The sequence below is a fragment of the Haliotis rubra genome, unplaced genomic scaffold (genome assembly GCF_003918875.1).
Source record: "Haliotis rubra isolate DU_JTF1 unplaced genomic scaffold, ASM391887v1 Scf503, whole genome shotgun sequence".
In the NCBI taxonomy this organism is placed as follows: Eukaryota; Metazoa; Mollusca; class Gastropoda; order Lepetellida; family Haliotidae; genus Haliotis; species Haliotis rubra.
Window position 1 is genome coordinate 255,266 of NW_025767195.1, and position 14,051 is coordinate 269,316.

At 39.8% G+C, this 14,051-nt stretch overlaps 2 protein-coding genes across 3 annotated transcripts in view; one reads left to right on the forward strand and one right to left on the reverse strand.

Moving 5' to 3' along the window:
- LOC124291952 overlaps nucleotides 1-14,051 on the reverse strand; it is a 213,417-nt gene that overhangs the window by 198,114 nt on the left and 1,252 nt on the right. The gene's annotated exons all lie outside the window — the stretch shown is intronic.
- LOC124291954 (uncharacterized protein C20orf85 homolog) overlaps nucleotides 3,420-14,051 on the forward strand; it is a 36,750-nt gene continuing 26,118 nt past the window's right edge. The window contains exon 1 of the mRNA XM_046729041.1: nucleotides 3,420-3,653. Coding sequence (XP_046584997.1) covers nucleotides 3,589-3,653 — 65 coding nt within the window. The 5' untranslated portion in view covers nucleotides 3,420-3,588. The remainder of the gene's footprint in view (nucleotides 3,654-14,051) is intronic.

The window sequence follows — 14,051 nt, forward strand, 5'->3', positions numbered from 1 at the left end:
AACAAATTCAAATATGTTTTGTCAGGATATTAATTCATACGCGTTTTCGAAAAATTACTTTTTAGAAACATAAATTTATAGTAAGCGATACGTAACCTTTCAAAACGGTTTAAAACATCACATAGACTAATTACGCTGGGAAGCCAAAAACATATTATAACTAAATATTGCATTGCATTATGTTTTCTTCTAATGCGATCATTTTCAGTCACTTTTAGATGAATTCATGGACATAGACATGTTTGGTGTTTGATTTCATAATACATGTATATAGACAGATTGTTCGGTCAATTTCTAAAGTGATTGAAATAATTAGGCTGTTAGAAAATTGTGAAAATTGTGAGTGAAATTTTCATTCATTTAATTTACGATTTAACGAAATCATTACTATGACAGGTAATTGGCATTTCTGAATGTTAGAAAGGTACAAGTTGTGCTCCTGAGGTACAGTTATTTGCTAGATACGTGAAAATGAACGTGTTTCGGAGAAAGAACATACTGAGAACAATTCTGCGACACAATATTCTGAGGTCTGCTCTGTAGCCAAGAGACACTGTTTCCAAGCCTATCCTAAAACAATTACTAGTACTGTACAACGTGGAAGTCTGAGAATTACCAGAGAATATCCAAAGGAACAGATTAAATGGGCGCTGAAGTCAAAGCAAAGGTGAACATCATATGAAAACATGACTGATATATGCGATGATACCAGGTGTGGGGGACATTTTTATCACTTTTAAACAAACCATGATAACATCAATGATCCGAATGCTGTGATATGACGAAAAAGTAAAACTGTCGGAAAATGGCTGTCGATAAAAGTACAACACTTTGAAACACTTGGCAAGGGTCTAGTTGGCCAGAGCCTGTTCTCACAGACTGTCATTAAATCTCTATAATACTATAATCTTATATTTTTTTTAATATATCCACAAACAAATAACATAAAGTCCAAAGGTAGCCTAGAACATTTTTCAGTATCAGAGGTGAGGCAGTCTAGACTTGCCTTACTATTCAACAACGGAGTCTGGTTACTTTAAATCTAACCTCTAGAGTCTGGGAGACAGTGTTACAAGTATTTTGTGTTGCAAGTAATATTCTTCAAATCTCAAGTCGGGACCAGACAATCCAGTGATTGATTTTGTAAACGGTGACCGAGCTTGATACACACTCACTCAGAGGGAGAGAGAGAGAGAATGAGAGAGAGAGGGAGTGAGACGGAAAGAGAGACAGACAGACACGGAAAGAGACACACACGCACGCACGCACGCGCGCACGCACACACACACACGAGTCAGACCAGCTCTCACACTTATACTAGCGACACCATGGCGTTGTCTGTAATTCACACAAGATCCCGGATGGTAACGGAAACAGGGTACGGTCCAGTTCCAGCGTTAATTGTGCAGCTCCTGGCGGCGTTGCCATAACGTTACACGTATTACTTCAAGTGCTGGGTCTCGTTTCTCACAGCTTTAACGTAGATGCCACAATAAAACCCCGCAACTACATGAAGATAACTATCAACGCCTGGTGATTTATTATCGTTGGTTGATGAATAATTACAGAGCTTGAAAACATAACCCGAAAGTTGAAACAAAATTTGACAAGAAGGATGATAATGAATTACAAGTCTGTTTGGGTGTTTTTCACCGAAAAAAACCCCAATCAGCTCTATCAACTGATATGCACGTGCGTATGTTCTATTGACATCATTCCACGTGCACGTTGAAGACATAACGGTTAACGATTATTGAAACTGAAAAGATGCGGTGTGTACTGTTCTGTGATAAGTAACAACATCACAACATACATTTTTCTGATTAAAACACATATGACCTTATTTCACTAGACGTGGTGGAAAACGAACCAGGCCTGTTCCACAATTTAGAAAAACCATCTACATGCACACAGGGGTGTTAGAAGTCTCTTGGAGCTATCATATTCTTCAGAAAATAGACAAACGTCCACGCTAAACACTGATTACTATGTTATACGTTCAACAACAGAGCTATGAGTCAAATTTTATATATTTTCCCACAAATATCCACAAATCAGATCGCAGATAGAACATAAAACCGTTTAAATGTCTAGACATGAGCGTTTAGACATTCTTATGATTCACAGTCTGTTGAATTGCGATGATTCACTCACAACTCCGACCAAATGAAATACTAGTACTAGACATGAGTTACGCTCACAAACTGGACGCTACACAAAGGGGTGGTGTGGTGGTGTAAGGTCACGTGACCGGGTCAAGATGGCGGAAGAAGGACATAATTACCTCCCCTGATTGAGCGTTCCCCAAATACGATGAGATCGGCTGGTGTGATATCACAGTGCACTTTCCTGTCGAGACGCGCTCTCTCGGATGTCCGTTTGCATTTCGTGTTATAGACGCAGGAAAGGGAGACCGAAAAAAGATTAAATGTCTATAAATAATGCATAATGTGTGGATCTAACGGAGGTAGACTTTAGATACCGGAAGGCACGGTATTGTTGAAGTGTTGTTATTTCCGACCAGGCAATGCATGAAACGTTGGACTGACCCGTGAAGGCTTCTGTTGAGTTCTAGTTCAAAACAAGGGGCATAATGTCAGCCCTACATGTTGAAAAACACCCCTGTCTTTATGCCACTATGAACAATTACTCATCCCAACTCAACTTGTGTGCCTGATTACAAGTGAAAAATTAGCGTGACTCGTGTATTGATGGATATCAAAAGGACTATATTTCAACAGAGACCATATATAATCTATTATATGGTCTCTGATTTCCACTGTTTCTACCCATGAAACCCTTTGTGAACAGCTCTAAGTGTACATGGTCATATTGCGAACTGATAGCATTCTTTTGGAACATATTTTCAGGTGTTGTTCGTAAACTCATCAATATTCAGCCATCAGTAAACAACCGAGTCTGGACCAGACAATCCTGTGATCGACATGAGCATCAAACTACCCAATTGGGACACGATGACATACATCAACCACATCAAGTTCTCGATTGACGGGGTTCTCGAATAACGGGGTTCTCGACTGACAGGGCCGGAATTAAGGAGCCGTATTAACGAGTCGTCGCATCCTCTAGCAATGGCGTAACTATGTCCCCGTGATTACAAGGGCATGTCATAAAAAGTAACCCCATGAACACACGCCTACATACAGACAACCATCTATCCTCGGAAATAAAAATATTTACGACAAAAAAAACAGTTGTTTTATTGTCTTTATGGAATGTAATAAAATTGGAAGCTCAGGGACTTGATTTCAGACCTGCTGTCGTCTAGACACGCCAACTATTGACCTGCATGGGCTCTATGATATATACTTGTCGCAGGGTCTCTTTAAAAAGTTGCATTTCTCTGTTACCTGGAACCTTGCATTTAGTTTTTAGAACATGTTCCAATCAATGACCCTCCATGATCTGACTAGCCGTGTATATGTACGTGAACACATGGGAACACAGGTATAAAGCTATAGCTGTACGTGTACGCACCTGTCACAAGAATGTAGCCTGGTCATGCAAAAAGCTGAAGTATAATAAATAACTTAAGCCTGTTAGATGTAGTCATATTGCGGTGGCTGTATGGAGATCGAAAACAGCTGCCTCTCGGAGGTTTCTGGGATCGAAGGACGCCATGTCATCTTGAGGTCAGTGCCCGCCGTCAGATGAGGCCACTCATATAATACGTCTTGTTTATCATCACCGACCGACTCTAAGGCAGAAACATTATTAATTTATTTATTCATTTATTTATCTGTTTATTTGTTTGTTTGTTTACAGTTGTATTTATTTATTTATTCATTTTTTTATATATTTATTCGTTCATTTATTTATTTATTTATTTATATATTTATGGTTCATTCGTTACAATTTTCTTCGTTCTATCATTCATTAAATAACTCGTTTGGAGGTTCATTCTGTTCTACTTGTTTTCATTTTGAATATTAGAATTATCTACCCTCCTATTTTGTTTTCTTTCTTTTTTAGGTATATTTAGTTGTCAGAACAGAGTATTTTAAACCATTGTGGTATACTGCATCTGTGGTAACATTACCTGAAACCAGACAATGATATCGAATCTAACGTGAATACATTCGATAACATTGACACCAGATGTTCAGATGAAACCCGAACTGCTAATGCAACTTTTCTGGTTTCTTGAATGTGTGAATCTAGGAGATTAAATAGTATCACAATATGATCACCCAGTCAGGTTGTTACGGTTGGATCATAATGTTACGGATGATTAAACAATCGCTCACTCACTCACTAACTCAAGGACTGTAAGGGCAGTCCTTCATACAATTAGTTCTGACATTCTATGCCTGATATTGAACATTGTTTCCCGTTTTCTCTTGTAACAGACTGCACATGTAGTACTTCGACATTGTCGGAGTAATGGGACGACATACGGTAATTGTAACACTGACATCATATCCGATTGTCGTAAAGCTGGGATCAGACATACGACAGTCGCAGTGCTGGGATCACACACTGTAGTCGTAATATTGAGATCACATCTGATTGTATAAATGCTGAGATCAGACATACGGCAGTCGTAGTGCTGGGATCACACACTGTAGTCGTAATATTGAGATCACATCTGATTGTATAAATGCTGAGATCAGACATACGGCAGTCGTAGTGCTGGGATCACTTACGGTAGTCGTAATATTGAGATCACATCTGATTTTATAAATGCTGAGATCAGACATACGGCAGTCGTAGCACTGGGATCACACACTGTAGTCGTAATATTGAGATCACATCTGATTGTATAAATGCTGAGATCAGACATACGGCAGTCGTAGTGCTGGGATCACTTACGGTAGTCGTAATATTGAGATCACATCTGATTTTATAAATGCTGAGATCAGACATACGGCAGTCGTAGCACTGGGATCACGTACGGTAGTCGTAATATTAGGATCACATCTGATTGTACAAAAGTTGGGATCAGACGTACGGCTGTCGTAGTGCTGGGATCACGTACGGTAGTCGTAATATTGGGATCACATCTGATTGTACAAAAGTTGGGATCAGACGCACGGCAGTCGTGGCGGCAGTCCCAATAACAGAGATAGTTGTTATCAGTAACTGGTTTCTCAACCCACAGTCGGGATATTACTAATTGTGACACCCACCAACATTCACTCAATTGCTTCGCTGAAGCGTTTCAACACCCTAACATAGGATCCGATGAGTGACCAATGAACACATGGGCGGGGTTGCCCTAGCCTAGAGTTACCAGCCTTGACCAAGCATACACATGATCTGTTTTAATGAAACAGATTACGTTGCAGCAACATCTGTTATCAATTTACTGCATTAATGTAACACAAATCTTCTGATAGTAACCGCGTTATCGGGATTAATTAGTTGACGATAAACATGTCTTTCACCAAAACCAGATTTAGACTCGCAATTGCCACACGGAAAATATGTTATGGATGCTAGTTGGACTCAATCAAATAAACCACATGGTTCTCCATTAGCACCGCCGAACATGCTGCTACAGTAGACTTATATCAACGTACACGAGACAAGTGAGATATATACGTGAAATTGGACAAACGTCGGTTGGCGAGCAGGTGCCGATTGTGTTGATATTCTGGAAATATGATCCCCTCATCTATAAGGAAATGAGTTTACGCAGTAATTGGGAGTGTAAACACTACATAAATTGTCTTAAGTATCACCAGAAAAACAGACGCAGTCACAGAGGTTTACGATTTCATGCAATAATGTCATCTAGCCTTAATAAGTAGGCCTGAAACAGGCAGCCTAGTCAACGTTCGAGTGAGTGAATGAGTGAGTATGATTTTACGCCGCTGTTGGGTTCCTCATTGCTGTAAAATCATTAAGTGAGTTGAGTTTAGTTTTAGCAATATTCCAGCAATACCACAGCGGAGGACACCAGAATACTTAAAGGTCACATGCAACCAAAAAATCAAACATAATTAAAACACAATTATCACTTCTTCATGACATATAATATGCATTGCTGATTATGAAAAAACAAATAAACAAAATTATAAGCGTATAATCGCAAATCAAAAGTGCAATATTTTGTGCTTGGGTTTACCTCCCTCGAAACGAAGCAGCCGGGATACCGAACCCAGTCAGAGCGGGTGGGTGTGCACTCAAGTGTAACGGCTGGTTCATTAGCAGATGCCGCTCATTGTGTGTGTATATATAGAAAGTTGGGTTTTGTAAATACATGCTCATTTTTTGTGTATAACATTTTGCAATCAACAGACATCATAACATGTCATGTGTTCAAGTATCACACCTGCCTGTCTGTGTAATTACATAATGTGACAGAGACCGAACTCGGGCCATAAATCAATGCGTTTTGTTTATGGTGTATAGCCTGATTGGTGTTAAGTTCAAATTGCATGTGGTCAGTGATCGCAGTTGTGTATTGAATATTGTCATTAGCAGACAGGCAGGCAGACACACAGGTGTCAATAAAACAAGACATTGAGTTTGTCTGTGACAGCGACATATCTATATCACAGTTAGAAATTGTGTCAACTCTAAATAATGACATTGCTTTTAAGTATCGAACTGAAAGTGACTCGGTAAGAAGAACGTGTGGTGAAATAGACAAATGAAATTATATAAACAGTTTATTTACTGTCATAACATACAAAAAGCTCGCGCCTGTGAGATATCAACAAAACATTATGAAAATAGCTCACACCAAAGCCTTCACCGAGTATTCACCAGACAGCCCGCTTCCAAGTTGCGCGAACCTATTTCACTGCGCACGTGCTATGAGCGCAGCCCAGCTGTTGAAACCCGTATTCCCCAGAAAAGTCTGGGGAAAATTAGTGAAACGTTTGAACTCCGATTTCGCGCGGTTTTTTCATCGCGTTATTTTTCAACTTTATAAGTTGAATTTGCATTTTTGACGATTTGTTTCGGTAAGTCCATACCGAAAGGTATCAGAATCTGCAAAGTTGTGTTTTACGTTGCATGTGACCTTTAAACCTTCGATTTACGATTTACGCCACAAGTCCAGGCTACCCGATTTACGCCACAAGGCCAGGCTTCCCGATTTACGCCACAAGTCCAGGCTACCCGATTTACGCCACAAGGCCAGGCTTCCCGATTTACGCCACACGACCAGGCTTCCCGATTTACGCCACGACCAGGCTTCCCGATTTCCCGCCACAAACCAAATTTATTTATTGAGCATGTGCGATAACTGACATTGTTTTTGATTCAAACAATATCTTTGATGTTCAGTTCAACTTGCGGTGTATACTATTTGCTTCCATTCTATTTCTTCAAAATAGTTTTCAAAATATTTACGTTGTTCTTTTTGGAAAATAATTCCAAAGCATCACGTGAGTCTTTGTTGTGTTTGTTTGTTGTTTAACGCCGCTCTCAGCAATATTCTAGCAGTAGAAAGTAAATAATCGAGTCTGGACCAGTCAATCCAGTGACCAACATCATGAGTATCGGTCTACGCAACTAGGATACGATGACATGTGTCAACCAAGTCAGCGAGCCTGACCACTCGATCCCGTCAGTCGCCTCTGAGGACAATCGTGGGTTTCTCAAACCCGGATCTTCAATGGTTAAATATTTTGTACGTCAGGATATTTTTGCGCTTAGTGAATTCAATTTAAATTCCTGTTTTCTAATTGAAACCAACAATTATTTGTCGCTTGTCCCTGCGTATGGGTTCCTCATTGCTGTAAAATCATTAAGTGAGTTGAGTTTAGTTTTAGCAATATTCCAGCAATATCACGGCGGGGGACACCAGAAATGGGCTTCACACATTGTACCCACGTGGGGACTCGAACCAGGATCTTCGGCGTGACGGGCGAACGCTTGAACCACGAAGCTATCCCACCGCCCCTCTAAAGACTATGAGAAACAGAGGAAATAGCTCGCTGTCTTAAGACAACACGAGAGCGAGATTATCACTGTGTGTATTAGTAATATCATAGATAAACACAGTGAAGTCGGTTCATCGTATGTCCCGGCTATCGAATTCGACATTTATTAGTAACATAACATGCATTAACGATGGCAATTTAAAACCTTTTAACGCATTTTCTGAAAATGTTAAAAACAGAAAGATTAACAATTACCAGTCACTTATCTCGGCGAATTGTTTGACCATCAATCATACAAAAAGTTCAACGTCCAATTTATTTGTACGATTGTGTATTTTCGCTTTTACGACCTTTTTATACAAGTCCCATTTCCCTATCTATTTAACCTCAAGGGTGATGCATTACGACTTATATTGACGATTCAGCCACACGCCCTTTTCGAAATTTCCACCATACTGAGAACAATGGTTCATATACAAGATGGGAATACTAGTAATCAGACTCATCTCGTCAAACCCAACACTTATCAAGTACATGAGTGAAGTGAAATCGACAGTTTTACACTCTGAACGATTGGAATCCGTCATCTCCAACTCCGTGACCCTGACGAGTTTCCTGTAAAGCGGACCCCCGCCACCCCCACCCCCACCCCCAACACACACACACCTTTAACCACAGTGACTACACGGAATCTCATGATCTTGGATAAACATCGATTTATCCGTAGTTCGAGATAAGGAATGTAGTCGACTTAAGCGACTTCGAGGTACTGGAGCTTCACTGCACTTATGCTTTTATTACGTCAGTGACAGTCGTCCTTACCTGAATACAATGGTGGTGGTGGGGTAGCCCAGTGGTTAAAACGTTCGCTCGTCACGCCGAAGACCCGGGTTCGATTCCCCACGTGGGGGATATTGCTAAAAGCTGCGTAAAACCAAACTCACTCACTCATTCACTGAATACAATGTACATGTATTGATCGGCGGCCCAATCGTAACGGGTTTCAAGTTATTCACAATGTATTCACTGAAACACTATTTTAACCAATATTTTTAGACATGAGTCATAAAACTTTCGTTATGTTGGATAATAGCGCGTAACTAACAATTTAATTAAATTAACACAAGCATCAGTAGAAAGATACCATTTGTTGTTTGAGTACAGAAACGCAAGTGCTGTCAAACTAACGTGATTTAATTACACAGACTTTTCTGCTTTTGATCCTGTGTGCAACGGACCTTTTAGAAGACAGAACCAACACGAACACATTTTGGAATTAATTATTTAAATATTAAATAAATAAATTATGTAACGCGCAACTAAATATAATGAAATGGAGAAAATAGCATGACGGCTACGAGAAGACAGTAGCTATAGCTCCGTGACCATGCCCAGTATGGGAATACTGTGTATATTAATACACACACACGCACGCACGCGCACATGCACACACACACACGCACACACATGTGTGTGTGTGTGTGTGTGTGTGTGTGTGTGTGTGTGTGTGTGTGTGTGTGTGTGTGTGTGTGTGTGTGTTTTAAAACACACCTCCATATATATATTAAGATTCCTTCACCACTCCTCATGTTATTCCTAAAATCAAATTTCATTATTCTTGTTCGCTTTAACAATAACTATAAAGTTCGACGAACACTTTTGTCTTACTCCGTATTGACCTAGGCTGCACACTCTTTCATAATGTATGTGCGTGCGTGCGTGCGTGCGTGCGTGCGTGTATGGATGCATGGTATAGATGGTATATCGGTTACTCTGTAAAGCCTGAATCAATATCGATATGTGGTTAAGTAAACAGTTTCTATGAGGATTGCAGAGTGCTGATGCATAATCTCAAGTTTATATCTTTCTTTCAAACGCTCTTTGTTTAAAGTACTCTGGTAATCATGATACATATATCACATGTTCAATATTTGGTCCAGAACTCCGATTAAAAAAATTGGAACATTTAAATGTATATTTTAAAAATAATAGTGAAAACACTGGTTTCAGATATCTGTCTGGGAGAGTATGTGTAGACTCGGGTATCCGTTCAGAAAGATACTGGCAGGCTGGGGTAGGTGTGCTGACGATATTGGAATGGTCATGTAGTGACAACACTGGTTTCAAATATCTGTCTGGGAGAGTATGTGTAGACTCGGGTATCCGTTCAGAAAGATACTGGCAGGCTGGGGTAGGTGTGCTGACGATATTGGAACGGTCATGGTTATAGACTGGTGGAAAATGTATTTTCTCGTTTATAAATATAGTAAGATGTTTAGGTGTCGAGTAATGTTCACAAATAATGTTCAGATGTTGGTTAAGACGAATGGAATATTAAGATGTCAGTTTAGACGGATGGAATGTTCAGTTTAGAGGGATGGAATGTTCAGGGGTCGGTTCAGAAGGATGGAATATTTATGTGTCGGTTTAGACGGATGGAAAGTTTAGATGTCAATTTAGGCAGAGGAATGTTCAGATCTCGGTTTTGAAGGATGAAATGTTTATGTGTCATTTTAGACGGATAGATTGTTCAGATGTCGGTTTTCAACGATGGAATGTTCAGGTGTCGGTTTAGACGGATGGAATGTTCAGGTGTCGATTTCAAGGATGGAATGTTTATGTGACATTTTAGACGGATGGGCAGTTGGTGGATTGTTTAGGTAATGATTTAGGCAGACTAAGTGTTCGTTAAAAGTTCCTTGTGGTTTATGATATATGTGGCCTCCCCAAGGGAGAGAGATCCTCACATGTGATTGAGATATACACAGATGAGATCAGATATATATATATATGGAATGTTCAGATCTGAGTTGGGGCAGACAGATGAAGAGGTAAAGTTTTGGGTGAGACATATAGATAGAATGTTCAGATCTCACTTGGAGCAGTCAAATGGAGTGGCAAAGGTTTGGATGAGACATATAGATGGAATGTTCAGATCTCACTTGGAGCAGTCAAATGGAGTGGCAAAGGTTTGGGTGAGACATATAGATGGAATGTTCAGATCTCACTTGGAGCAGTCAAATGGAGTGGCAAAGGTTTGGATGAGACACATAGATAGAATGTTCAGATCTCACTTGGAGCAGTCAAATGGAGTGGCAAAGGTTTGCATGAGACATATAGATGGAATGTTCAGGTCTGAGTTGGGTCAGTCAGATGAAGTGGTAAAGTTTTAGGTGAGACATATAGATGGAATGTTCAGATCTTAGTTGGGTCAGTCAGATGAAGTGGTAAAATTTGGGTGAGAGATACAGATGGAATGTTCAGATCTTAGTTGTGTTAGTCAGATGAAGTGATAATGTTTTGGGTGAGACATATAGATGGAATGTTCAGATCTCACTTGGAGCAGTCAAATGGAGTGGCAAAGGTTTGGATGAGACATATAGATGGAATGTTCAGATCTGAGTTGGGGCAGACAGGTGAAGTGGAAAAGTTTTGGGTGAGACACATAGATAGAATGTTCAGATCTCACTTGGAGCAGTCAAATGGAGTGGCAAAGGTTTGCATGAGACATATAGATGGAATGTTCAGGTCTGAGTTGGGGCAGTCAGATGAAGTGGTAAAGTTTTGGGTGAGACATATAGATGGAATGTTCAGATCTTAGTTGGGTCAGTCAGATGAAGTGGTAAAATTTGGGTGAGAGATACAGATGGAATGTTCAGATCTTAGTTTGGTCAGTCAGATGAAGTGGTAAAGTTTTGGGTGAGAGATATAGATGGAATGTTCAGATCTGAGTTGGGGCATAGATAGAATGTTCAGATCTCACTTGGAGCAGTCAAATGGAGTGGCAAAGGTTTGCATGAGACATATAGATGGAATGTTCAGATCTGAGTTGGGTCAGTCAGATGAAGTGGTAAAGTTTTGGGTGAGACATATAGATGGAATGTTCAGATCTGAGTTGGGTCAGTGAGAGAAGTGGTAAAGTAATCTTAGTTTGAAGTGGTAATGTTTTGGGTGAGAGATATAGATGGAATGTTCAGATCTTAGTTGGGTCAGTCAGATGAAGTGGTAAAGTTTTGGGTGAGACATATAGATGGAATGTTCAGATCTGAGTTGGGGCAGTCAGATGAAGTGGTAAAGTTTTGGGTGAGAGATATAGATGGAATGTTCAGATCTTAGTTGGGTCAGTCAGATGAAGTGGTAAAGTTTTGGGTGAGACATATAGATGGAATGTTCAGATGGAATGTTCAGATATAGATGGAATGTTCAGTCAGTCAGATGAAGTGGTAAAGTTTTGGGTGAGACATATAGATGGAATGTTCAGATCTTAGTTGGGTCAGTCAGATGAAGTGGTAAAGTTTTGGGTGAGACATATAGATGGAATGTTCAGATCTTAGTTGGGTCAGTCAGATGAAGTGGTAAAGTTTTGGGTGAGAGATATAGATGGAATGTTCAGATCTTAGTTGGGTCAGTCAGATGAAGTGGTAAAGTTTTGGGTGAGAGATATAGATGGAATGTTCAGATCTTAGTTGGGTCAGTCAGATGATGTGGTAAATTTTTGGGTGAGACATATAGATGGGATGTTCAGATCTGAGTTGGGTCAGTGAGATTAAGGTGTAATGTTTTGGGTGAGAGATATAGATGGAATGTTCAGATCTGAGTTGGGGCAGTCAGATGAAGTGGTAATGTTTTGGGTGAGACATATAGATGGAATGTTCAGATCTGAGTTGGGGCAGTCAGATGAAGTGGTAAAGTTTTGGGTGAGACATATAGATGGAATGTTCAGATCTGAGTTGGGGCAGTCAGATGAAGTGGTAAAGTTTTGGGTGAGACATATAGATGGAATGTTCAGATCTGAGTTGGGGCAGTCAGATGAAGTGGTAAAGATTTGGGCGAGAGATATAAATGTAATGTTCAGATCTTAGTTGTGTCAGTCAGATGAAGTGGTAATGTTTTGGGTGAGAGATATAGATGGAATGTTCAGATCTTAGTTGGGTCAGCCAGATGAAGTGGTAAAGTTTTGGGTGAGACATACAGATGGAATGTTCAGATCTGAGTTGGGGCAGACAGGTGAAGTGGTAATGTTTTGGGTGAGAGATATAGATGGAATGTTCAGATCTTAATTGTGTCAGTCAGATGAAGTGGTAATGTTTTGGGTGAGACATATAGATGGAATGTTCAGATCTGAGTTGTGTCAGTCAGATGAAGTGTCAATGTTTTGGGTGAGAGATATAGATGGAATGTTCAGATCTTAGTTGTGTCAGTCAGATGAAGTGGTAAAGTTTTGGGAGTGACATATAGATGGAATGTTCAGATCTTACTCTGGGCAGCAGATAAAATAGTAATGTTTTGTGTGAGACTTATGGATTTAATGTTCATATCTTAGTTAGGTCAGTCAGATGAGATGGTAAAGTTTTTCGGTGAGAGATATAGATGGAATGTTCAGATGTTTGCTGTGCCAAACAAAGGGAATGTTTAGACTGTTTGTAAAAGACAGATTGGTGACAAGATTACAGACTTGACACAGATGCACATTTATGCCTGTTCAGTAAACGCAGATCTCTTTAATGTGTCAATTTCCTGTAGAAAGTAAATCTTGGAACAAATCAGTCAATTGCCTACTTTAAACTATGTACCCTTTCACACATCAACAAAAAGCCCACAATGTTGTTATTGACAAACTTCATACAGTACTGTTATATGTCTCAAAATGCACACCATCTACCTCTCGTGTAGTATATATGCCTAGGTATTCGTGTCGAATATATTTACCGAAAATATGCAACATACAAATTATTTACTTTTGGAAATATTTTACACACATATCGATTACAAATACAAATGATACAGGCTTTCTTTCGCTGCGTACTTTAACAATAATAGTCCAAACAACACACCCAGTATTAAAATATTTCATTTTATACACAATTACCCAGGGATTTACCCCTGTTAATGTGATACCTTAATATTATTTCTCTGCATTTAATTTTTTCGAGAAGTTCCCCGTGCTCGTCTGACAGGAGATAGAGGGGAACGAGTACAGGTTAGGAGAAACTGTGTAATGGACAAAGCCTTATCTGTTACGTTTCTTGTTTGAAAACTCCATTGTGGGCGACAGGGTAGCCTTATACACTTAACTTAACGCTAGGTGTTTGTATGTCGTTGTGGTAGTCCACAATAGCTATACACTATCTATAGGAGCATCGTGGAACTGTCATGGGTTGACTGTATATTACATCGTCTGACGTGTGGGGG